The sequence below is a fragment of the Nycticebus coucang genome, chromosome 7, assembly GCF_027406575.1.
Source record: "Nycticebus coucang isolate mNycCou1 chromosome 7, mNycCou1.pri, whole genome shotgun sequence".
Lineage (NCBI taxonomy): Eukaryota > Metazoa > Chordata > Mammalia > Primates > Lorisidae > Nycticebus > Nycticebus coucang.
In genome coordinates, this window is record NC_069786.1 from 93,422,064 (window position 1) to 93,449,899 (window position 27,836).

General features: G+C 38.3%; 1 protein-coding gene across 1 annotated transcript in view; it reads right to left on the minus strand.

The window, feature by feature from the left end:
- HECW2 (HECT, C2 and WW domain containing E3 ubiquitin protein ligase 2) overlaps positions 1–27,836 on the minus strand; it is a 404,230-nt gene that overhangs the window by 221,010 nt on the left and 155,384 nt on the right. Inside the window, exon 2 of the mRNA XM_053597578.1 lies at positions 17,945–18,271. Within this exon, the coding sequence (XP_053453553.1) occupies positions 17,945–18,236 (292 nt within the window). The 5' untranslated portion in view covers positions 18,237–18,271. The remainder of the gene's footprint in view (positions 1–17,944; positions 18,272–27,836) is intronic.

Sequence of the window (27,836 nt, forward strand, 5' to 3'; positions counted from 1 at the left end):
ACTAGATATTTGGCAGTGACACGGAGCATCAACAGACAGGAGGATGTTAGACCGAGGAGGTCACCTAGGATGCTAATAAGAAACCTTTAAACAAAGTGAAAATCAAAAAAATAGTGTCAGGAAACATTACTAACTTAAAACGCAGGTCCCTTAGTGGACAGGAATATCAGCTGGTTATGTTTTTTAATAAACTCATGCTCTTAGTTCCAATAAATACATTTTGTTTTTAATACTACAGGGGAAATATTCCATAAGAAGAAATGCTTTCTTAAAAGCAAAAAAAATAAAACTTAGGTCCCTAAGACCAAAGACAGCAGACTGTTTCAATGTTGGGGAAAAAAAAAAAAAACCCGCTGTGTTGGAGTCAGTGTTAAATCACACTGCCTTTGTAAGGGGTTTTCAAGGGTAATTTGACTACACAGCAGGAAGTGACTTTAGCACCTAACTCCCCTGGAGAAGCAGTTCCACAGTGAAGGAAATTCCTATAAGACACTGTATTGTTTTTCCCCAGTATTTTACTGAAAAAACATGGCCATATGGCTTAAACCATCGGGGCCCTCAATTTCTCATTTGCAAAATGAGGCCAGGACAGTAAATGACCAATAATTCACTTTTCTAAATCTAAAACCTCTAGGATTTTAAGTTTTAAAATAAACTTCAATGGACCAATGATACACTTTAATGATTCCAAATGACGCAAAACACGGTACTTCACTACCAGTATTTAATTTCTTCATATAAATACTATGGTTTCCTTACATTTGTGTGAAATTTATTTAAAATATATCATTCTGGAAGTTCCAAACATAGTATCACATACACTAAGGTGATAAAGTTGCTGCTTATCTTAACAGAATTGAAGTAGTTGTAAATAATTTTACATGTAATAATCCTAACTTAATTTTTTTAGAGACAGAGTCTTGCTATGTTGCCCAGGCTGGACTCAAACTCCTGGGTTTGAGCCATTCTCCTGCCTCAGCCTCCTAAGTAGCTGGAATGACAGGCATTCGAATAATCCTTATAATAAGAAATTTTATTAGTTTCATAGCAGTCCATTCCAGCAAATGAATCAATCACATAACGGAACAGAAAACGCCAAGTTACCTGGCATATGCTAACCTGTAACCTCGCTCACATCAGCAGCTACACTGGTCATGTGCATTGCACAGTTCACCTGGTTTGTCTCCTTCAAATGTCTGAGAAATGACAGGTTTTGGCAGACAAAGTTAAAAGAAAAAAAGTGGCTGTCACAGAGCCCTAAAACTAAGAATTTAACCTCCTCCAGATGTTTGCTGAATTCTATAAAGCTTTCCTTTCCACAAGTACTGTTTTATTATATAAAAAGTACGCCACAGACTAACACATAAGGATGCCTGATAAAGATATATGAGTAATATTTAGAATCATATGAGTTAATGCAAATTCGCAGTTGGAAATTTCAAAGATTTTTTCCTTTAGGTTAGTCATTCAATAACATATTTGTTTCTAATGTTATAATTTAGGGCTATAACTAAAGCCACTTGCAAAAGCACTGTGATTTTTGCGGATTAAAAGGATAATTTATTTCTTGATCCATCAATGGCTCCATAATAGCTAGGGGCATAATAGCTATCTTGTGAATATACGGTACATATTTCAGAATGCCAAAAACTCTTTAGATATTCTTCATGCCAAACAAGATTCAACTTTCAGAAAAACATCTATGACTGCTTAGAACAGCCGATGCATATTTTTAGAACTAACATAACAAGAAAGGACTTAAAAAAAAAAAATAAGGAGTATTCACAATGAATTTAGGAAAAAAAATTATTTCAATTGAAACACACAGTGCTTTCAATATGAAGGAGGTTTCAAGGGTAATCTGACCTATTTCATAGGTAAAGAAACAGGAAGCAAAAGGCCAGCACATTGTAATAATAATCGGAAAAAAATCTAGAAGGACAACCCATTAACTATGACCTTAAATGTAGAAGATACTTTTAAAATTCTTTCAGAATGCCTCGTGTATGGTAAACTCAGTATTGTTGAACAAATGAATGAATGCATACCAAAATTACTCTGGTCAATAAAATCATTAGTTGAAAACTACATAACATAGGATAATTTTCAATAAAAAAAGTTTTTACTTTTTAATTTAATTACTGTACCCTAAAACCTACCCTTTAATGTTATCTGCATGGACAATGCAGCACCAAGAGCTGGGCAGGGTGCTCAGCACACATAGGGTGCAGTTAAGGAGTTAAGAGTGCAATGAAGGAGATAAACATGGAAAAGAAGCAATTGTAACTGTAATCAGCACTGAAACAGTAATATTGAAACATCCCTAAAGGAGTAGGAGAGTAGACATTGACTGGGAGAGTGAGGGGTGGATCACAAAGTGGGTGACTTTTGGATCCTGTCTAAAAGGATACATGGAGGTCAGCCAGGCAGCAAGGGGGCTGGGGGCTGGGGGCAATCTCTTCAAGCACAGCACATGCGAGCTCTCAGGAGAAAGAACTGGCATGTGCAGGGGTAATTTCCACCTCCTGGAAGGACCTGTCTTTGGTAAACATCAAAAGCATCCCTATTTCATGCTAATACTATCATCTCAGTGAAGTCCCTTCCACTTCTCATCCCTCCCCCCCGGACCCATCTCAGGCATGAACAGTGCCATCTCCCTGCTCTCACGGTCTCTGTAACGCACTACATTACAATTGTTTCCTTCCTGCTTATAGTTCACCCCCCCGTGAGCTGATTCATGTTTGTATCTGACGGCCTAGTGGCAGACAAATAGCAGGCTATCAACAAATGTTTGTTGGAGGTATAGATAGTGTGGCAGCTACCTCCTGAGTAGCGGGTTACCCATGTACACACAATTAGAAATATTATCTTGTTCCACCTTGAAATTTTATGAGGTGGGTATTATTCCCATTTTGTACACACAAAAATTGAGTCTCAGAATGGTTCGATAACTCTTCCAAGCACCAACTAAGTAGCAGAACCAGAATTTGAATCCAGGTCTGTCCCATACCCCTGCTCCAAAACCATCCCCACAGCCATTCTGACACATGATACTGAGGAGAACTGGTCCAGCAGACCCTGCCCACTAAGGCATCAGTGTGGTTCTGGTAATGATTTTATGAACTGCGGAAGACGGAAGAAATGGGACCATGTGTAGTAGTTGACCGTTGTTTTATAAATTTTGACATAGGAAGTTTTAGGAGTTTTGTGATTCTTAATTTAAATAGAATAAGCACAAAAAATAAAATTACAAAACCTTGGTAGAATCCCTTCATGTCACCATTAAATCTGAGTTAAAACATTCTGCTCTCTACAACTTAAAACAAACTGAAAATCTGAATTGCTCTACATAGTTTTTCTAAAATCCATATGAAATCTGTACACTATTGTGAAGCAAGTCCATATTTATTCAACAATTCAACAATGATGTCAGCCAGACTGTGGGAAACAATTGACGGAAAAAAATTTAACGACTTTGATGGTTATCTTAGCTCTACTGTAACTCAAAGATTGCCAGTGTAAGCCCAGCTTAAGTCCTTGGCTTTATAAATAATGATAAAAATAGATGGTGTTAAATAAAACGGAGAACAAATGAGACCCAGTAAGAAGAAAATCCACTGTAGAAAAAGAAGAGAATATTCTGGACATACCTGACACTTTTTATCATAACCTACATTAACCAGGGGGGAAAAAATGATATTCTTTGGTTTGGTAAAACAACAAAGATTTGAAGATATATTTTAAACTCCTGGCTGGGCATGGTGGTTCAGGCCTGTAATCTCAGCACTGTGGGAGGCTGAGGTGGGAGGATCACTTGAGCCCAGGAGTTTGAGGCCACAGTGAGCTACGATCATACAGCTGCATTTCAGCCTGGCCAACAATTGAGACTATCTCAATCAATCAATAATCAATCAAATAAATTTCAACTTCTTCCATGTGTTTCCATTTGTTTTATAATACAACCTTTGCTGTGTACATGTGTTTTATAAGAAAATTAAGCCCCGTGTACTCTAGTACTGCTGATTCAGCTAAGATATTTTTTTTTATCTTTAAATTATTTATCCAATAGATTGTTGTTTTAAGCCACTGTTTTGTGGTAGTGTATTATACAGAATATATTCTTGTCTACATAAAAAACACAACAAGAATAATAATGGCTAATGTGGAAGAAGGAGTTTAAAACAGGGTAGAATTATATGCTGTCAATTCAATATAAGAGAAGATGTTCCCGGAAGGAAGGAAGTGATTTGAATGAAAAGATCCTAAGACTCTTGCACAGCTCAAGGCACTTAAAGACACTGATTCATTATATGTTTAAACTCAATTATACATGTCAAAAACTTAAAGGATAACTATTAACAGACTAGAACTAGAACTAGAACAATTAACTTCTAAGAAAACAGACTTAGGAAGAAAGCATAAAAATGGGAAAAAGAGCTAAGGAAAAGCAAGATACATGAATACAGAAAATAAGATGTAAAAATAAGTCCAAGTTTATAAAAAATAAGAGCAGGTATAAAATCGTTAAATGTACCAGTTTTAAAAGATGCCCACTCAGACTGAATTAAAAATCATAAAGCTTTAGTTTAGATGATTTAACAGCAGATAAATTTGAAGAATGGTTGAAAGTAAATTGATGGGAAGAGATACACCAAGCAAAACTAACCAAAAGAAAGTTGACACAGCAAACGAAAACATACAAAAGAGACTTCAAGAAAGATATCAGGATAAAATAAGTATAGTATTGTAAATATACTTTCTGACAGGTATGCCCACTATTTAGTCCTTAGGAAAGCTTGACAAGCTAATTATAACAAACAAAATTAGTATGTATAAGCAATTCTGTGGGATAGTAATGGGTGTAATCCAAACAAAGAGTTTCTAAACTTCATGCAATGCTGCTTAACTCCATCCCAAAATATTTACAATTACTTAACATTTACTACCTTATGGCCATCTAAGCCTCCTTTAAGGACAAGGTAATGTTTCTAGAATAACTTGGTAAAAAAATAAAAAATATCTCTATCTAGGGACCAAAGAATGCCTGTTTCAAGTACTGCTTGCAACGAATATATTAAGGGATAAAATATACTACAGCTCTTTGGCCCCAACACACACAACTTTCAAAAACCTATCTAATGACATGAGAAGTCTTTCATAACCATTTTGAACACATGAACTACTCTGTGAATCAAATCTTTGACACACATATTAAAAGGAACAGGCCTGGTGGTCTGAGACACCAGTGTTATCCTGTGAATCCAGATTTCACAAACTGCTATTTTTCATCCATGATGGTCAGGCACTGTCCTTGGTACTGCCCGGGGTGTGTGGCTTATTCGGTCTCTGCCACCTTGCAAAGTATATCCCAAGATATAGTACTTTCTAACCCCCATCATCCATTCTTAACAGTGACCATGCAAAATGTCTTAGGCTCTGAAACAGCCTAAAAGATCAGGTATGTTGTTATCAAGACATATCTACTATCACGGAGACACTGACTGCTCACTGAATAGCCAAGGGCGTCTCCATATTTCCCAGTCTCCTTGCACTTAGGTAGAATCATGCTAACCATGCTGAACAGTGGGCTCTGAGCAGAAGTAAAATGTGTTGTTTTCACACTGAAGCATTTAAGATCTGGTATAAGAGTTTCCAGCTCTCTCTTCCCCTGACACCTGCCCAAAGAGGCACCTGGTTCACATGGTATTATGACAAGACAATTGAGCCTTTAATAATCTAATATGACAAAAATAAAGAAGGTGATCAACTTGAGTCCTTAAGTGACAGTATTAATCAAGCCGCCTGCCAACCCCCACTGGTTTTAGGATTAGTTAATCACTGAAGCATAATGTGTCCCATCTTGACTAAAACAACTAGTTGACAAAAATTTAAAGGTGTTTCAAAAAACAATCTCACGTTCAAAGCTCTTATTTTTTAAAAGCATTTAAAAATTCTAAAGATATGACTTTAAATAACAGTCATTTGGCAATAATCCCATAAAAACATCAACAGACCTTTAAAAACAGTCAATCTTAACTATATTTGATAGTTATTCTATAAATGAAAGACCTAATACATTAATTTCTTGTTCCATTTGATTAAATTTCAGATTAAATGGCAGATTTCCCATCACCTTGGGAATCATGTTTATTCAGAACTTACATAATACTCAAATTAAAATACTGTATTATTTACATTCATATTTTAAGTGTTTACATAATTTCTAGAGCTCTATTTCAAAGAAAGAACTTTATTTTCTGTAAGCCCCAATAGCCGCATGTTTCACTTTAATCTGGAAATCCTTTCCTGTGGATTCCGTCAGTTAGGTAAGTGTGTGCTGCAGCATCAGATCACCAGTACAATGATTGATTATTATTATGAGTGGCCAAAATATTAATGATAGTTTACAATCGTCAGGACCTTACAATGAACATTTTATGCATGTTATCACATTTAAATTTCCTGATATTGGTATTTTTCTTAGTCATTTCTTTAAAGATGAAGAAACTGAGGTTTAAAAAGATTAAATAATTTGTCCAAAACCATCCAGTCCACCATTCATTGAATTTATTAGTCTGTCTGACTATGGTGCCTGTGCTCTCAACCACTGATAACTCCAGACCTTCTCAAAGGGCTCAGGATGGTCCTGGGATGGTCCTGGGTAATGCAGATGCAAAAGTTAGCTAGTTAGTTTGTTTTTAAATTTTGGATTAATATAAGGGCACATATGATTAGGTTACCTTAATTGAGTTTGTTAGGAAAAGCCCAAGTTGTATTTGAGTCCCTCACCCAGGAGGTGTGCCACATACCCCTGCATTGTACGTGTCAGGTGAGAGCTTACTCAGCCCCTTCCCCCCTTCCTCCCCTTCTTGAATTTAATTGTGTTTTTCCTCTCATGTGGGCCTGTACTTGTTTATTTACCAGTTTCAAATTAGTATTGAGTACATGGGATGCTCATTTTTCCATTCTTGAGATATTTTACTAAAGACAATGTTCTTACACTCCAGCCAGCAAAAGTTATTTCTTAACAGCACATATTGGGAAAAAATATACCTAACACAGCAAACCTTTTCTCTAACGCTATTACTTAGAATGTGGTCAGGGTAGATAGTTTGTTTTAATCAATTGGGTTATTTTACTTAAAATAATGTCCTCCAGATTCACCTAGACTGTTGCAAAGGAAAGGATTTCCTTCTTTTTTTATGGATAAATAACATTCCATTGTGTATAAATGCCACATTTTCTTTATCCATTCATACATCAATGGACGCTTAAGTTAACTCCTAATTTGGTTATGGTGAATAAAACTGCAATACACATAGAAGTGTAGCTATCTCTTCAACATATTGATTTCATTTCCTTTGGATATATATACCCAGAAGTGAGGTTACCTCTCTGTTTTTGGTTATTTTATTTCATTTTATTTTTTTTGAGGCCAATTCTCTTACTCTGTTGCCCTAGGTAGAGTGTGGTGGTGTCATCATAGCTCACAGCAATCTCAAACTCCTGTGTTCAACCAATCCTCTTGCCTCAGTCTCCTGAGTAGCTGCAACTACAGGCATGTACCACTATGCCAGTTAGTTTTCCTATGTTTAGTAGAGACAGGGTCTGACTGTCTCACTCTTGTTCTGGCTGGTCTCCAACTCCTGAGCTCAAGCAAACCACCTGCCTCGGCCTCCCAGAGTACTGGATTACAGGCATGAGCCACCACACTTGGCCTAATATTTTTATTTTTAGCATTTTGAGGAGCTAACATATAGGCACATGTCACTTTATTGTGCTTTGCTTTATTGTGCTTCACAAACATTGTGTTCTTTACAAATTGAAGTTTTGTGACAACTCTGCATTGAGCAAGGTTATTGGTGCCATTTTTCCAAAAGCATGTACTATTTCTATTTTTGTATTTCTTGCTATATTTCAAGTTTTTTCATTGTTATTATACTATTATGGTGATCTATGATCAACAAATATTTTATGTTATTTTGATGAAATTGTTTTGGGGCACCATTACCCATGCTCATGTAAGACAAAGAACTTAATTAATAAATGTCGTTCTGTTTGCTGACTGCTCCACTGACCCACCAATTCTTTGTCATCAATTTGTCATCTTTCCTCAGCCTTCCAAATCCCTGAGACACAACAATATTGAAATTAGGCCAATTAATTATCCTACAGTCTCTAAAAGTAAAAAATCTGGTCAAGTAAAAGGAAGTGAAACAGCCATATTGCGGATATGAAGAAAGTTTTAGTGATCTGAACAGAAGATCAAAACAGCCATACACAACAATCCTTTAAGCCAAACCCTACACCAGAGCATGGCCTTACTCCTCTTCAATTCTATGAAGGCTGAGGGAGGTAAGAAAACTGCAGAAGAAAAGTTGAAAGCTAGCAGAGGTTGGTTCATGTGGTTTAAGAAAAGAATCTATCTCTGTAGCATAAAAGTGCACAGTAAATCAGCAAGTGCTGATGTAGAAGCTGGAGCAAGTCATCCAGAAGCTCTAGCTAAGATCGCTGATGAAGGTGGTGACACTGAAGGACAGATTTTCAGTGTAGATTACATAGCCTTGTATTGGTAGAAGACACCATCTAGGACTTTCATAGCCAGAGAAGTCAATGCTCAGCTTCAGAGGAAGCTTCAAAGGACAGAATGATTCTCTTATTAAGGGCTAAGGCAGCTAGTGACTGTAGGTTGAAGCCAATGCTCATTTAACATTCCAAAAATCCCAGGACCCTTAAGAATTTTTTTTTTGCAGTTTTTGGTCAGGGCCGGGTTTGAACCCGCCACCTCTGGCATATGGGGCCGGCGCCCTACTCCTTTGAGCCATAGGTGCCGCCCCAGGACCCTTAAGAATATACTAAATTTACATTGCTTGTGCTCTATAAATATAACAACAAGGCTTAGATGACAGCACATCTGTTTATAGCATAGTTTACTGAATATTTTAAGCCCACTGTTAAAACCTATTGCTCAGAAAAAGATTTCTTTCAAAATATTACTGCTGATCAACAAGGTACCTGGTGACCCCAGAGATCTGATGAAGATGCCAAGGTGATCAAGTCTGCTCACACAACATCCACTCTGTAGCTCATGTATCAAGGAGTAATTTCAACTTTCCAGTCTTCTTATTTACAAAATACATGTTGTAAGGCTATAGGTGCCATAGATGGTGATTTCTCTGATGGATCCAGGCAAAGTAAATTGAAAATCCTCTGGAAAAGATTCGTCATTTTAGATGCCATTAAGAACATGCGTGATTCATGAGACATTAAAATATCACCATTAAGAGGAGTTTTGAAGAAATTGATTCCAACCCTCATGGATGACTTGGAAGGGTTCAAGGAAGGGTTCAAAGGAAGAAACTGCAGATGTGGTGGTAATGGCAAGAAAACTAGAATCAGAAGTGGGGTCTGAAATGCAACGGAACTACTCCAATCTCATGATAAAATCTGAACAGATAATAAGCTACTTCTTATGGATGAGCAAAGAAAGTAGTTTCTTGAGATAGAAACTACTCCTGGTGAAGACACCATGAATGTTGCTGAAATGACAACAAAAGATGTAGAATATTCCCTACATTTAACTTAATCCACCTTTCCCACTCACACATCAGTAGCAAACATTCTGCAGAAAAACACTTTGAGCAGGACCTGTGTACAGCACAGAATATACTTTTAAATGTTCAGCAACAGGGTTTGAGAAGATTGACTCCAATTCTGAAAAAAGTTTTATTACAGGTGAAATGCTTCCAAACAGTGTCCCATGCTATAGAAAAACCTTTCATGAAAGGAAGAGTCAGTTGATGGAGCAAACTTCACTGTCGTCTTATCTTAAGAAATTGCTGCACAGCCACGCTAACCTCCAGCACCCACTATCCTCACCAGTCAGCAGCCACCAACATCAAGCAAGACCCTCCACCAGCAAAAGGATGAAAACTCCCTGAAGGCTCAGATGATCATTAGCATTTTTAACAATAAAGCATTTTTAAGGTATGTACAGTGATTTTTCTAGACATAATGCTATTATATATTTAATAGATTACAACATAGTATAAGCATAACTTAAGTACTAGAAAACAACAAAAAAAAGTAACTCATTTTATTGCCATATTTAGCTTTATTGTGGTGGTCTGAAACCAAAACTGCAATTACTCCAAGGTATGCCTGTACTGTTTCTCATAATGGCTGCACTTATTTACTTTCTCACCAACAATGAACGACGGCTCCCTTTTCTCCAAATCCTTGCCAACACTTGTCTTTTGTCTTTTTAAAAACAACCATTCTAATAGGTGTGAGATGATACCTCACTCTGGTTTTGATTTGTATTTCTCTGATGATTAGTGATGCTGGGCATTTTTGTCATATACCTGCTGGTCATTTGTCTTTCTACTTTTCTGAAATGTCTATTCAGGTCCTTTGTTAATCAGATGATTTAAAGAAAAATATTAATAGTACAGCTAATAATCCAATTTTATAAAAAAATTAAGAAGGTGGTAAGTAAGTAATTAAAGATTGTTAAACACAGTTATAATTCTAAGCACAGGAAAAGAAAAAAAAAAAAAAGACTAGAGCATAGGATGCAAGTTCCAGCCTTGACTTTGCCCCCAACAAGCAGTAAGGTATCACCATTCTAGACCTTAGTTATTTATTTATAAAACATCAGCTTAAACTTCAGAATCTCTAAGCTCTAAATTACATGATCACAACTCCTTGGCTCACTATTATGATCTTACTTTATTTTGTTATCCAAATCCAAAGAAATAGAAAAAAAGGTCATATTAATTAGCCATGACACATTTTAAAGACCGACAGTCAAAATATAGTTGTTCTGTCATGTCATTAATTCCTTTTTGAAGATAAAATCTGTATATGGACACTGAGAGGCATACTTAAAGTGTGGTATAGATAAACACTTAAAATTTTTTTGTCACTAATCCCTGACAACATAAAAAGCTGGAGCCAGAAATCATAGCAAGACTTTCTTAATGAATGAAACTGTATGTTGATTTACACTCTGCAGAAAGCACCTTTCCCAGTCACAGATCAGTAGCAAACATTCTGCAGAAAGAAAAACACTTTGAGCAGCCCTGGTGTACAGCACAGTATATACTCTTAAATCTTCATAAAGCACAATTCTCTAGTTATGTCAGGTACCTGAAGTGGCCTACAAATGAGAAGCAGCAAACTGAGCCTCTTGAAGTGTTTGTTTTTCTTTTGAATAACCAGAAAAATAAGCACAAGTCCAAAGGTTAAGGGGAATAAGATAGTGAGCCTGAGACAAACGTAATATGCTGTCTCCCCTTTAAACTGTTTCTATTTGGTTTTTCATGGACAGCTGTTTGTGTTGGATGTCCTAAGTGATTTATACAAGTTAAGCATTTGATTCTTTTTATGTGGTGCACTAAGGAGTGGGCAATGAAAAACACTGTTAAATCTGTGAGCAGTCGATTCTAATTCTGGAGACCAACAATAAATCATAAACCTAGTGATTTCCGAAAACCATCTGCAAACCATTAATTGTAATTTGGAGATTCTGGGCTATAGCTACGTTGTGATCTTGTGATCATCTCTAGAAATCTCAGAATATGTATATATATATAAAGCTTTCTGGAGGGAGGAAATATAATTAGCATATGTTTTGAGAACTGTGTTCACATTCAAAGTCTCCTCAATTGGTGCTTTGATATTTTCAACTTTTTTTCTTTGTATTTCCAGAAGGATCTATTTATTGCCTAAAATGCCTAAAGAAAGATTTGTTTTTCCAATCCTGGAGGATATATTTTCCCTACAGATTAACAGGGCTAAAAGTCATCTTAAGTGAGGTGTATAGTTCAAAACATTGCTCACAATTAGCCAAACAAACACAAAACTTACACTTCTGGAGGGGAAGAAAATGTAAGCCAAAAGAAACAATCAAAGTTCAGAGTGTGCCAAGAAGCCACACCTCGTCAGCTGGATGTTCCACTAAATCCCTGTTCCTCGGGGACTTATTTCTATAGAGACTGTCTCTCTGTTCCATAAATAATACCAGAAGTTGCTAGGAAACAGTCTGGCTTCTCAGGACACAACTGAAGGGGAGAGGCTGCTTCCTACCAAGAGGTATAGAAATCCGAAGCTATTTCTGACATACATGCTATTATTATAAAACCTAGCTTCTTGGCACCTCTCTTTCACAGAGCCCTGGAGAGAATTTATTATGCATATTCCTGCTTAATCACTTAAATTCGTGACTTAATTTGGACCCCCCCAAAAAAAATCCCTTCCCATCCTAGGCTGGTGTTTCTTCTTTTAATTTCTCTGAGTATACCATCTTGCCTGCTTTCATTTAATAGTGACAAAAAAAAAAAAACTATATATATATATATGTTTTTTCTATGTTCAAGTTGCTGACAAACTTTTGTGAAAGATTCTTCCCATCACTTTATTGACCCTATTAAACTTCCGAAAGTTCCACAAGTGACTTAAAGTTAACAGTTTTCAAAAGTTTTATGTCAATTTTTTGTTACTTCTTTTAAAAGCAATCTAGTGGGTTTGGCTATATTAAAACAGTCCATGGGTGGCGCCTGTGGCTCAACAGAGTAGGGTGCTGGCCCCCTATGCCAGAGGTGGTGGGTTCAAACCCAGCCTTGGCCAAAAACTGAAAAAATAAAATAAAATAAATAAAACAGTCCTAAGCACTCTGCGTGAAGTAGCAGCCACGGAAGTGGCCTGGCTCAGTCTTCATCCTGCCTTTAAAAGCAGTGGTAGCCCCTCTTCCTTTTCTCATCTGTGCTCAGTTAGAAATAACGGCAGATACAAGAAAGCCTTATACTAATGGTGACTTGAGTAAAGAGGAGACTATTTTTCACATGTGCCATGGACTCTGGAGGCCAGGCTGAGCTCGTTTTGTCTGTCTGCTCTGCCGGCCTTTGCTGCTTGTCCCCTGGGTTGATGTCTCATGCTTGCTACACACACGCAGTTGCTCAAAATATCACATCTTCTCACCAGAGTCCCAAGTACAAGCGAAGGAGAAGTTTAAACGACCTTGTCTTCATGAAATGCTGGCTTTTCACTGGACAGTGAAATTCCCCCAAAGTCTTCCCCTTCCATCTCATTGGCCAGAACTAAGTCACATGGTTCACTCCTAAACTAATCCCTGGGTAGATTACCACAAAAGTTTAGGCCTTTTCTAAACCTGGGGAGGCCCCACATGCCCTGAGATCATGGACTCACTGCCCACAGCCCCATCCCCATCAGGGTTCAGGAAATGGCCGTCCCACACAGCCCTCTGCACATGGGTTAGCAGAAGTCCCTGCAGAAGTGAAGTTCCCTCTCTAGAGATCAAAGAGCCCAGTCTAGCCCCAGAAGAGAAATGGCAGTCTCTCCTTCAACAGGCTTCTGTTTACTCAGTTTGAGGGCCCAGATAAACAAGTCTTTCTTTTAAACACAGTTGCAGGCCTACAACTTTAGAAACAAGCCATATTTAACCTTCTAGACCCAAGATCTGTGCCTTTCAAGAGCATTCATTGCAGGACATCTGCTAATACCAACAGCACAACTGAAAACACCCAAGTACCTTAGTTTACCTTCGTTCAAAAATGTGAGTCTCTGTGTTAGTCCCAGCCCCTTGGGAGGTCTGGCATGCCAGTTCCTCATTCCTCTTTCCTGCTAAGGATCTAACTGGCAAATACATGGGACTCAATCAACTTTATGATTCAGAGCTATATGGAAATAGCTAGAAAATTAAGAGACACCCCTTACCTCCCACCCTAAATCTAGGTATGGAAAGAGCTTCTGCTTCAGGCCGTATAAAGTAATTATCACCAGGCTAGTCTTCTTAATATAAATGACTACAAAAATGAGGAAGAAATGGTCTTTGGACATTGCATAACAAGTGGTATGCAACTATAATCCCAGTGAAGAAAGAAATTTATGAGGTGACTCCATGACAGCTCAGCTCTAAGCCAGAAAACAATTTCCCAAGTGCGGCCCAGGAAGCCAGCTAGAGTCTGTGGCAGTTCTGCTGAGCTGTGGAGACAGAGATCAGAGTTTGGGTCATTGAAGTGGACCAGGATCTCTAGGCCAGAGCACTGGAAAGGAAAAGCTATGGAGGAGTGAGGGCAAAAAGTCTGTATGGGGGATCCCCTACAAATCTTTGGCTAAGGTAGGCTTCACGTGTTCAGGAAAAGGCTTTGTAAAGAACCGCTTCTACAAGGCTGAGAAAGCAGCAAAGTCACTAGAGCAGTGGTTCTCAACCTTCCTAATGCCGCGACCCCTTAATACAGTTCCTCATGTTGTGCTGACCCCCAACCATAAAATTATTTTCATTGCTACTTTATAACTGCAATTTTGCTACTGCTATGAATCGTAATGTAAATATCTGATATGCAGGATGCATTTTCATTGTAACAAAGGGGTCGTGACCCACAGGTTGAGAACTGCTGGGACTAGAGGGTAAACACTGCTGGTGAGCACTGGAGCTGCAGCCTAGCGAGAGTGAGAGAGACACAGCGAACATTCCAGCCATCCGCCTAAGACATCAGAAATGCTACTACTTAGGAATAAGTACAGAGTCCTACTTTAACAAAGCCCCAAGCCAAAACCTAACAAAATCCATAGGGACGACCAAACATGGAAGCTGAATTCCACCCAGTTAGAAATATATGGGGCATCCCACAGATCCACCAAGCAAAATGTAAAATACTACTCACACGAGTTGGAGGAAATGGCTCTGCCTACTAGAAAAAAAGTTAATACTATTATTCCCTAGAACTCAGAGTTACAGCAACATAGAATCCTTAATGTCCAAATATAAAAGCAAAAAATTGTTAGATAAGCAAAAATGAAACAGAAAAATAGAAAAATGAGACTGATAGACAAGGAGTAAAAGCACTCAAGAAAAATTGGCTCTGAATGGCCAGATGTTGAAATTGGAAGATGGAATGCAAAGACTTGAACAAAAATATGATCTGAATGAGTTAACATACAGGGAATCTCATAAGAGAAATTAAAACTATGTAAAGAGAAAGAAATAAAAATTTCAGAAATAAAAAATCAAATAATTGAAATTTTAAAATACATTAGGTGAGACTGACAACTGAATGAAACAAAAAAGGAAAAAGTTAGTGAACCTGAACTGAGATCTCTTACCTCCCAACCTTAATGTAAGATATATAAATTACCATGTTTGAATGACAAAGAAAAAGCAAACTGAAAGAAAATGAACTAGTGCCTCTGAACCTTGTAGAATAACATGAAATGATCTAACACATGTATAACTGGAGTCTCAGAAAAAGAAGGAAAAAGTAAAAATAATGAAGAAAATTTTTGAAGACACAATGGCCAACATTTATCCAAAATTCACCAAAAACATTAATTTATAAGGTTTGAGGAATGGACAAACTGCTAAAAACCAAGATAAAGGGAAAATCTTGAAAGCCAAACGGGGAATAAAGAGACATGTTAAAAAAAAAAAAAAAAAAAGGGAACAAAGATACAATGATAAGTTATGTGAGAAAGATACAAAAGCTTCTTCTTGAAATAAACTAGAGTTAGCACTTTTCCCAAGGTATTTATTTCCTAATTCTGCTTACCTAGCTATATCCTTGAGTGAATTCCAGACTTAGAAATGTGGCCTGTCCGGGCGGCGCCTGTGGCTCAGTCAGTAGGGCGCCGGCCCCATATATCGAGGGTGGCGGGTTCAAACCCAGCCCTGGCCAAACTGCAACAAAAAAATAGCCGGGCGTTGTGGTGGGCGCCTGTAGTCCCAGCTATTCGGGAGGCTGAGGCAAGAGAATCGCTTAGGCCCAGGATTTGGAGGTTGCTGTGAGCTGTGTGAGGCCACGGCACTCTACCGAGGGCCATAAAGTGAGACTCTGTCTCTACAAAAAAAAAAAGACATGTGGCCTGTCCTTCTTCATCCCCAAAGTAAAAACATAACAACAGTAAGATTTTGTGCCTTTGGTCACTTGGAGATAGGATGAATTGTGATTTGAATTCCTTAATTCCTTCTCAATTAAATTTAGACAGGGAAATAAACAAAGGAGGTGGGGAAACAGGAAGGTGGGAAAAAAGTATGAAGTAAAGAAAAAAGTAAGAAAAAAAGAAGTATGAAGTAATATGAGTTAATGTCTTAAATTATTCCAGCATCTTATAGACAAAGTTATTCACACATTAAAGGAATTACCTTGAAGGAGAAAGTAAAATAATTCCCTGAAGAAATAACACATAAAGAATTTTAAAAAATACAATCTACTATTTACAGTCTTATAATTAAGATTTAGAGTTTAGATTATATATGTAAAATCTGAAATGAGAAAGAGGAAAAACTACTATGAAAAAGTAAAAAGAGAATAGTTCTATGAAGTCCAAAAGGATGAAATTACATAAAAACTAAAGGGTTCCCTCTAAAGTCCCATCAAAACTGTAAGATTTGTGAACATAATACAAATAAAATTTTCAAATCATGTATCTCCTTCAGTTTAAAAAAATACTTACACACACCTGGGGAAAATGCTACATTATGAAGACTTTTTGTTGCCGTAGAGAAAAAAGAGAAATAATAATTTATTAAATATTTTTCCCATTTAAAAAATGATTCATTATTCAGCATGATATATCACTAAGAGTTATATAAGTAAATACCAATTTTTTTTAATTTTACTCAACATAAAATTCTCTATCCCAGATAAAAATAAATTTCAGTGGATTTAACATTTTAACAAAATTTCAGGACGGATGTTACTTTGCCTTAAACCAGGGTTTCTCAACAGTAGCACTACTGACATGTGAGTCCAATCTTTCACTGTGGAAGGCTTCCCTGTATGTTGCAGGGTGTTTGCCAGCACCCCTGGCCTTCATCACCCGTTGTGATACCAAAAACGTCTCCACACGTTACCAAATGTCCTCTAGGGGGCAAAAAGGCCTCGGGCTAAGAAGCACTGCCATATACAGATAGGTCTTTATTTTTTCCCCCTAATGTATTCATTTTTAAAAAATGATGCTTGGCTTACAACTTACATTGAAAGAAACAATGTCTTCCTAGAAAAGTATCTGATGTTAAATTCTGAAAAGAATTTTCTTATTCAGCAATGAATTTCTACTACTTTGGGGAATGTTAGATTTCATTATTGGGTTGGATTTATATATGTTTAGTTGGTGGGTTTTGATTTTTGCTTTCAAATAAAGCAGACTATACATCCTGGAATGCTTCATTCACCATTCACTCACCTATGGATAACAGATGTAAATTAGCTAGACAGAGCTGAGATTGTTTTCATTAAAACAAATAGCTACTATTTCCAAGTCATTTGTCTGGAGAACATGATACTTTCTTTCCCTAACAGATTGTGGACACATTCATGGAATTTTGAAATAAAAAGATACCTTAGATAGGACATTGTTCTCAATGAAATTCAACCTTCAGAAAACACAGAACATTTTTTTCCCTATCAGTTACCTAAATCTAGATATCCCTTGCATGAGCTTCAAAATGTTAAGTAAATGTTAATAGATACTTCTCGAAATGGGACTATTGACCAAGGTATGGGCAGAGGTTCTCAAACTTTTTAAACAGGGGGCCAGTTCACTGTCCCTCAGACCACTGGACAGCCAGACTATAGTTTAAAAAAAAACTATAAACAAATTCCTATGCACGCTGCACATATCTTATTTTGAAGTAAAAAACCAAAATGGGAACAAATACAATCACACTGCCTCATGTGGCCCGCGGGCTGTAGTTTGAGGACCCCTGTCAGATTCTGGCATTTCATTAAGTAGAGATGTAACCATGAAATTCACATAAGGAAAGGTATTATTGGATTCTCTTCCTTCTTCTAAAGAAAGAAAATCCACAGAATCTGCTGTGTGTACTTGTGTGTGTGAATTTCTTTCCAGATGAAAACACAGAATGGTATTATTTCAGAGTAAAGATGTATGTTCCACGTGCAAGTCCATTTCATTGACTCACCTATGTGATAAAGTCCAATCCAGTCACTGGGATCCACCTCCTCTTTAATATCCCAGAAGATAATGAGGTTCTGGGCCTGCCCCAGCGTGTACTCGTACATGCTGGCAGTCAAGCTGGAGCGGCTCTCAGAAGTCACCAGGTCCGTGTCGCTGTTGGCCCGCTGCAGGGCCATGTTCTCTGACATGGAGCTCTGGGCAGCCAGGCTCTGGAGGTTCTCAGGGCTCAGTGTGTACCGCATCTGGGGATTTCGACGCCGCACAAAAAGCAGATGCTCCCGGGCTGAGCTAGCCATCCCGTCTGCCTCTCTGAGGTTGGCGTCCTACAAAGCTGCAAGAGACACACAAGCGTAAAACACAGTGCTACAGCACAAAGAATTAGATTTAAGCTTCCCAGTCATAAATCCTTGAGGAGTGTTTATTAAAGCCTGACCGTGCATTAATCTTTTGCTATCAAAATAAAAGCTATTATTCTACGGTTAACTGATGATGTCAGAAATAACCTCTCTAGACTGAGCTCCTGTGACAGCAAAGGCTACCACATACCTGTGGCTCTTGATTTTCCTTGGCACAGCTGCCTCCTGGCAACCGAGGAGGGGATTTCTCTGTCATCCCTTTTGGGTCTGTCTTTTTCTATCTTTTCCCAAACACCCCATGTTCAGAAATGGCATCCTCTTCTCCTTTCCCACCCCATACTCATAATTTATTTCCTGCTACAATTAAATTTTAAAACAGCAAGACAGAAGATTTTGACACATGCTAAATACAGTTGAAATATACCACTGAGTACAAGTTCACTTGCTCAATTTCCTTAGCCTAAGAATATAACTCTTTTTTACAGCATCTTTTTCAAGAGCTTGCTCAAATGTCATCTCTTCACTTAAATATAGTGGCCATCCAACTTAAAACGGAGACATGCCGGCACTCCCCATCCCCCTTTCTCGCTTTGTTTCTCTCTACAGGATTTTTATGATCTGATTACCATGTAGTTTACTTATTTATTTGGTTATTGTCTGCTTTGCCCAACGAGAATGTAAGTTTTTCACAAAGGCAGGATTTTCATCTGTTTGTTTCTCTCCTTTATCCCCAGTGTCTATAACGGTGCCTGCTACCCAGCAGATGTCAATAAATATTTTTTAACTGAACAGATGAAGGAACAGAGAGCATCTTTCTCCTACATACTCCTTGGCATGACTAGTATCTCTACTCCCTCTTTTGAGCCTGCCCCTTGCCTTCCTGACTTTCTGGCTGGTCTACATGTATGCACTGTCTGGACCACGATAAATTGTTTCTTTTGGCTCTCACTTGGCCTGCATCTAAAGGAACAAGGCCTTCCCTGATGGAACATGGATATGACCCCCTGCTGACTCACTGAGAGAGAGAGAGAGAGACTTTGTACTTTAACCCAGTACATTTGGGGTTCTATCTGCCAGCACCTTTCCTGTTTACCTGCGAGTTTACACTAACCTCACCCAGAACCCACTGGCTTTACGTAGATTAAATCTGATTCTCTACTACACTACCCCTTTCAGAACTATCAAATCCACTGATGCACTTACAGATTTAACATTTATTCTGCACTCTTAGTACCTAGCACTGGCATCTTCAATATATTAGGCTTTATTTCAAGGAAAATCCTATTGGGTCCTGTGAAGTCAGCATAAGTTTCCATTTAAAACACTAACCAATCCTGGGTACAATACGTACATTACAACTAAGAACCTTAGAAATTCAGTCTTAGGGAAAGGGAAGGAGAGGGAGGGTTTCCTAATTTCTCTCATTCCCCCATCTAGGTCAACACAGTGGGTGAACAGGACATGCTTCCAAATAAATAAATTTATTAATGTAATTTGTACCATAAAGTTTATCCCATACTTTTAGCACTAGCTCTTGAATTAAAGTAACTTCGATTGGTAGACAAAAAATCCTATGTGAAAAGGACAGAAATAACAACAAGCAGACAAGCTAATTTACCCAACTTAATGTTTTCTCCATGGTTTATGGTAACTCTGACATAAAACACTACCCATAACTGTTCAACAATCTCTACCCCATGAAGCCTGGAGACAGGTTCTAATCTGATGATTTCATGCAATTTCATCTTAGTGTATTTCAACTGGCCTTTACTTCTTTATAAACTCAGTGAGTTAAGAAGTACATCTGTTTAGGCACTAACTACTTATATAAATAATAAACTCATAATATACTGTAGCTGAGTAGAAAATGCAGGCTCTACAGAACTGAAAGAAAGAAACAGCCCAGAACTTTCCTAGTTTAAAATGACAACAACAGGTGGCGCCTGTGGCTCAGTTGGTAAGGCGCAGGCCCCATATACCAAGGGTAGCGGGTTCAAACCCGGCCCAGGCTGAACTGCAACCAAAAAATAGCTGGGCGTTGTGGTGGGCACCTGTAGTCCCAGCTACTCGGGAGGCTGAGGTAAGAGAATCGCTTAAGCCCAGGAGTTAGAGGTTGCTGTGAGCTGTGTGATGCCATGGCACTCTACCCAGGGCCATAAAGTGAGACTCTGTCTCTACAAAAAAAAAATGACGATAACAAAGCTACTGACAATTATTCTGTTCAAGGAAAAAGTGAAAAAATAGTTAGGTATAATACTTAGGTATAACAAAATAGTTGTTTGTAAATGACCTCTGTTTAAGAAGAGAAATAGGTTAACATAGTGGATCAGAAAATATACTCCAAAGCTCAATTTATGGATTTCAATCATGTCTCTACTATGAACTCACTCTGCGATTTTAGACAATTTAACTCTCCATGTCTCTGTTTTCCTAGCTGTCAAGAAGGAACATAACAACATCTGCCTCATGGAATGTTGGAGACAGCTAAATAAATCAGCATAAATAAAGTATTTAAAACAGTGTGATATAATAAGTATTCAATCAAGCTTAGCTATTAATATCACTAGTGACTGCATTCTACTTTAATCATATCAAGAACTAGTTTTAGCAGTTCCATGATTCCCACCCTCACCCCAACCCCACTTCAGGGGAGAGTAGCCTGTCAGAATCTTCAGTCATTCCAAGCACAGCCCCCAAACCAGAAACGAAACAGCCACATAGGCTCAAAGAAACTCAGCTATTCTGATGTCTAAACCTCGACCCCATAACCCTGACAAGAAATAGCCTCTGGTCCTCCAGCCAGAGGTCAAAGTTGAAACTTGACTCTCTCCCATGGTGGGCTCATCCATTCAACAACTCATTAGTGAGCACCTGCCAGGTGAGGGCAGGAATAGCACACAACAGAGCAGAAGACGTAGGCCCCACCCCCGGGAAGACCGCGTTCTAACAGGCTCTAATTCCGTGTTGTTATTCTCACGTAATAAAGGCCAACAACAGTTTAGCATATAAGAGTGTCCATGAAGTTCATACGCAACTATTTTAAATTGCGCTCAAACCTTATAGACACCCTATAATTTCAGTGTAAAAATAAAAAGAGGTAAAAATGTGTAAATTTGCTAGTTTAATTGAACCTTGCAAAAATGAAACATTTACCACTACATATATAATATAACAAACACTATAGGGTATGCCACATAGGAAAAATTAAGGTTTGGGTTTTATTTTTCTAATTCTTTCTTTTCTTTCCCTAGGGAATGTAGCATGACCTTACCCTCTGGGAATTTGGCCTTTTGTGGGAGAAGACTAAATATTCATATATGAAAAAATCCAATCTGGTACCAATGGCACTGCATATTTATGTGCAATCTGTCCTAAAAAACAGTGTCTCACACGCAATAAATGTTGTGGGGCATTGGGAAGTGATAATATTTATAAAGTGTTTAACATTTCCGAAAGACTTTCACACTTATCATCCACCGTGAGACTCCATGCCGCGCCCACGGCATTACTGCCGAAGCGAGGCGGCGCTGACCGCGTTTAGAACGCCGGTAAGGAGGCTTGTGCTCCACGGAGCTTCGCCCCCAGCGACCCCTGCACAAACGGCATCAGAAACGGTGCTCTACGTGCCAAGTCACCCGCAGGAGCTTGAACGACCGTGGCAGTCTTTAAAATTTATCACTTTGTTTTTCTTTAACATAAGTCTGTGTGTTCTATTACTAATCACAATGTGCTTTCTCAGGGCCGGACCCATTGCACTGCAGGATGAGATAAGGCACAAGCTTGCTAGGCTCAATGCCGCCTATAAGTCAGGCACTAAGATGTTTAAGTAATAAATACCTTCACAGTAAATACCAATGATTTCAGACAATGTATAGATGTTTTGTTACAAGAAGAATCATTTATAACTAGAATAGACAATGATCATATACAAATCAAAATAGTACAATCACGCAAAGGCAGGGAAAGCAAAATAAACAGAAAAGTAAGAAATTATGCCAGCCTTCCCTTTGCCTTGAGCAGTTAGCAAAAAAATGCAAACCTTGTTATCTCTGGAAAGAGGAAGAAGCAAACAACTTCACAACCATGCTGAGACCAGCTCTTTTATAATGAGTTAAACTTTGTACTGTTTAGTCTGGACATGCTTTTGACTGTTATCAACAAAAGGCAGAGCAATTGAATTGTTGTTGAAAATGTCTCGAATAATCAGAACTTACCTAAGCATGAAAAACTGCAAACATAAAGGAAAGATCTGTACATCTAAGTAAATGATTGTAACTCTCCCACTAACTCAAAATAACTCTTGTGTATGACGCCCCCTGCCTGTAAGAAAAAGTGTATAAATACTTGCATGCTTTCACAGTAAAATTACAGCTGCATACTCCAACCCGTAGTGTGTCAGTCTGTCATTCCTTCGCCGATCTCTCAACCTTCCTCGTTCCTTCTCCCTACTTTCCCTTGGACTGGAGCCCACCGACAGGGCGGTCCGTGGCAACTCCAGAACATTGTGAATTAGGGTTGAGAGATGTCATCATTATCTCTGTTTTCAGGTAAGGAAATTCAGGATTTGTGAGGCAAAAGGGGTATCTGAAGAGGACAGAGACTCTTGGGTGGCAGAAGTCATATTTGAGATAAAGAATTGCAGAGGTCCTCAAACTTTTTAAACAGGGGGCCAGTTCACTATCCCTCAGACTGTTGGAGGGCCAGACTATAGTTTTAAAAAAAAACTATGAAGAAATTCCTATGTACACTGCACATATCTTATTTTGAAGTAAAAAAACAAAATGGGAATAAATACAATCACACCGCCTCATGTGGCCTGCGGCCTCAGTTTGAGGACCCCTGATAGAGGAACAGAAGAAGAGTATAAAAGCATTGTAATTGGAGGCACAGATATGGGGGACACCACCAAGGAAATGGGAGAGGTGATAAAAAACACAGAAGCATCTCAGAACCCTGTAAAGATGATGAGAATCCTGCAAATGAGCCAAGAAGAAGACCCTGCAGGGGGCGGGTCGCCACAGCTCCCTCTGACACAGCAGACGCTGAGGCTCCATGAGGTCAAGACCACCCAATGCTACAGAGTTGACTAGTCACAAAAGTAAAAATCAAGTGAAAACAGGAGAGAGAGAGAAACACGTAAGAGACAGAGAGAGGGCCATGGGGGTGGGAGGCAAGGAGAGAGAAAGACACAGACAGACATAACTTGAAAGTCAAGGAAGAAGAAACTCCAAGGAGCGTGTCCTCAGCTGCAGCCAAAAACGAGGAGTCACCGTAACATTTGGGATCAGGAGACAACCAGTGGCCTCAGAGAACACAATTTACACGGAGGGGTAAAAGGGGTAAAAGCCAGACTGTTCTCTCAAAAGAGAAGGCTGGGAAGATAAATGGAGGTAAAGAGTTCAGACTCTTCCTCAAAAGGCTGGATGGTAAAGAAGAGGCATGTGGAGAGAGAGGCCCATGGGGATAGAGACAGGGCTGGGCTTGTTTGCTTTTTGGGAGGTTTCATTTTGTTTTTAGGATGAGAGAGACACGTGTTTACAATACTAGCATAGAAACTAAGAACTGAGGAAATATTTGTTGAAAGAATGAAAACTGAGAGAAAAGGGCCAGTTAAGAGAAGAGAAAAAAGATTATAGGAAAGGAAGGAGATGCTTGATGGAGCGAGATGACTAAGGAAGAACGCAAGTCTAGATACACAGGCCAGGTGGAGGGTTAGTCTAAACCAACCCTGTCCAGCCGGAATACAATGTAACCCACAGATGGGATTTTCTTGTAACCACCTTAAAAAAACATGAAAGAAAACATGGAAATTTTAAGATCATATTTTATTTAACTCAATACATTCAAACTGCTATTGTTTCTACATTAAAAAAATAATAATGAGGTGTTTTGCTCTCTCTTTTTTTTTTTCTTTTTTGGTACTAAGGATTTTAAATCCATTGTGTATTTTACACTTGAAATACATTTCATTGCAAAGTCACCACATCTGAAATGCTCACTAGTAACATGTGGCTGCTGGCTACTAGACGTTGCTGAATAATCTAAACCACGCAGGTACCCCAGCTTCCAAACAGCTTCTTCCTTTTCACCTCTATTCAATCAGAAAGGCCCTCAAGGGAGCTAAGGGGAAAACATCACTGAACCATCTAACAATAATGTCTGAAGAACAAAGAATCCCTGAATCCTTCCAAAGGTTCTTTAGTTGAATCTTAGCAGGAAGATGCTTTTAAAGACAAATCTGTAATAGGAATAATCATATAATCCTGTTATATGAAGACACTGGTCCAGCCTGGAGAGTTTTCTGGGGATAGACTTGAGTATGGGAAGACTGACAAGTCCCAGACTTGTAGCTTCTTCTACTTGGAATCTGTAAAGTCTTCAACAGCAGAACAGTGCCCCTGGGTGCTTGCAGGTGGAGGAGGAGACAAAGTGGGGAAAGGATGGAGGTTATCTGTATATGTCTTTAACCAACACTCACATAAAGGACATACTCTTTCTACATGATTTACAAATATGTCCAGCTTATTCACAAATATTCACTGTATTCATAAACCAATAGCCATATATACTTAAACTTCACCTTGCCTCAATATATTTATCTACTAAAATGGAGGTAACCTTAAGTACCATGCAATATTGCTGTAAGGATTAGAAACACTGCAGGTGAAAGAGTTCAGTAAAAAGTAGCTATTGTTATTTTAGTAGGCAAATAATATAATGACTGGATTAATCAACGTATTATTTAGTTTGAGGGGTATCTATGCCTGAGAGCCTGGGAGAGAAACACTAGCATTTGCAGAAGAGTTAACAGAAAACAAATGCAGAAGACTAATTTTACACATTGAAAATCACTAGCAGTTCTACCTATCTTGGCTGACTCTGTACTTGGGGAAGAAGGAGAAAACAGTGCATCCTTCCCGTGTCCCCCACTCAACATGGCTGGTGGCTCCCAGAGTTTCTCCTGATTCAGAAATCAGTTGCGTTAGGTTATATAGGCCTCTGAGTTACATAGCTTAAGAACTCAACTATACCTCTCATAGAATTGTTATTACATTAAAAAAAAGTTATTATAACTTTCAAACACCCACTTGGAAAACAACTTGCAGAGCCCGCTACTTGCAAGCCAATGACTGGACATTATGAGACTTGAGAGGTGAGAAACTGAAGATGAAATCAAGAGAACCTTGTACCAAGAGTTTGAAGCGATTCAGTGGGAACCTCACTCACCAAGAGCAGTGAGTGAAGAGGCCTTCCGGGGTCTTGAGGAGAGACGCGAAACATAAAAGAAAGGGAAAATGTTATCTGAGAGTTTACGTAGGGCAGATAATAGGAAGAAAATAGACGTGGAAAAACCAGTGAAAGTAGAGGTGGAAAAACCGCCTGTGGCTCAGAGGAATAGGGCACCAGCCCCATATGCTGGAGGTGGCAGGTTCAAAACCCAGTCCCAGCCAAAAACAAACAAAAAAACAGTGAGAAGCTGATTAGTCAGAGCACCCAGTGCTGAGTGCAGAAGAACAGATTTACTGACATGAACAGGAAATGTCAATCAGGAATATTTCTAAGAAAGAACCCAAAAGCGTGGTGACAGATTAATATAAGGGATAAAAGTGAGGGAGAAATCAAGATCAAATTCTGGATTTTAATGTAATTGACAACAGAATCCCAGAAACATTGACAGAGCTGAGAAAATATCGTTTTGAATAAGTTTGAAGTAAATGCAATATATCCAAGTAAATTTGTGCTGAAGACACTAGTGAGGGTGGCCTTACTTGCTTCTTATTATGAGGCCAGGAATAAAACAAATTTTCAAATGGAAGTTTCTGCTTAATAATAGCCATAGTGTTAATTAAATGGACTACACCAGTGTGTCCCTAACAAACTTAGCTCAGGGTTTAAAAATCTCTTCCAGATATTTCACTCCATATGACTTGGGTCAAACTGGAAATGAAATAAAATCAATTAGTCATTTTATTTGTAGTACAATTAGGGACTGTTTCCAAACCTGCTTTGGAAGCCTTAATTTTTTCTCCTACAGGAAACATAACACATTTTTTGAGTTCATGTTTCCATAGAAAGCAAGAACAAACACCACACAAAAACTGATTTGCAGAGTTGCATAAAAATGAAAAAAAAAATCAAAGCACTCTAAATTTTCCCACTAAAATTTTATTTTATTACTATCTTATTTAATTTAATGTTCTCATGTGGGGAAATTAGTGCTACTCAAGCCACAGGGAGTAACTGCTTCACATCTTCTCCTACTGAAACCTAACAATTCTTCTGCAATAACAAAGACAAATTTTCCTTAGAAAAGTATCCATGTTCTTCTATAAAACTTTAGAGAGTAAAGCTCATGATAAGCGAAATGATTACAACCTACTATATTTATTAAACAGAAAGCTGGTCCTTCAGAGCTGCTTAGATGATCCATCCTTCCCATGGTGAGTTAATGCTGCAGCTATTTGTCCCAATCGCAACAGAAACAATTTAACATGACACAGCACTCCCCCACTCCAAAAAGAACCTTCTAATAATGATTAGGTCTGCATTGTGTTGCTTTCTCAGATAACAGACATCTACTTCAAACAACTGAAACAAAATCACTTTTCTTCCAAAGGTCAAGAGAGATTTAATTACTAAGCAAACTGCAAAACACCATAGTATACAACTTCATGTACAAAACCAGCCGATTTTGTTTAGCAGATACAGACACTGGCTGGCAGGTTATAAATAAATAAAAAGCAAGTGCTCTTGTTTGAAACATTTTTGCTAAAGAATCTGCAGGTGGATGTCAATTTACTAAACCTCACCTGAAGGACAATACCGAATACCCTTGTCAGAGGGTTTTTATAAAACAAGGAATGCAGCCCAGGATTCTAACTTCCTCAACTGGAAGTTAATATATAAGACCAATATTAACAATAAACATATTTGTTTAACCCTTCAAATTCCTCCCAAATATGCACATACAACTTAGGACATACATGCACACCTGCCCCACTACACTATGTTTTAAACTCAGTGTTGTAATCTACATAAATCAGGAAAAGAAAGGGGAGAAGATTAATTTATAGTCAGGAGACACTAAAGAAAAAAAAGTTGGCCTGCAATAAATATAGAGATGAGAAATGTAGAAAGAGAAAGTATCTCTAACAAGGCCAGTTAGCATTTGAGATGAACAAAGCCATCACCAAATTCTCCACTCAAGATCCCTCCCTGGTGGATTTGGCCTGTGTCTACTATATAAAAGTAGTATTTATAGAGTCATTACTCAATGTTTATCAGAGATAATCACAACCCAGTGCTTAGCAAGACTGTCCTAGTGAAATGATTGAGAAGACCAGAAAAAGTCCTTTTACACAACCTGCTCAGAAATGAGAATTTGACAGAGATCCTAGAGGGGCTGGTGCACCTGTTCCTCACTTCCTCTTCCTAAGTGGAAAGTATCAGAAAAATCCATTTTATCCTCCAGGCTGCTGCCCTTTAGGGAAAACATATTCTCTCTACAGTTTTACTGAATATGTTATGATCCACAACATC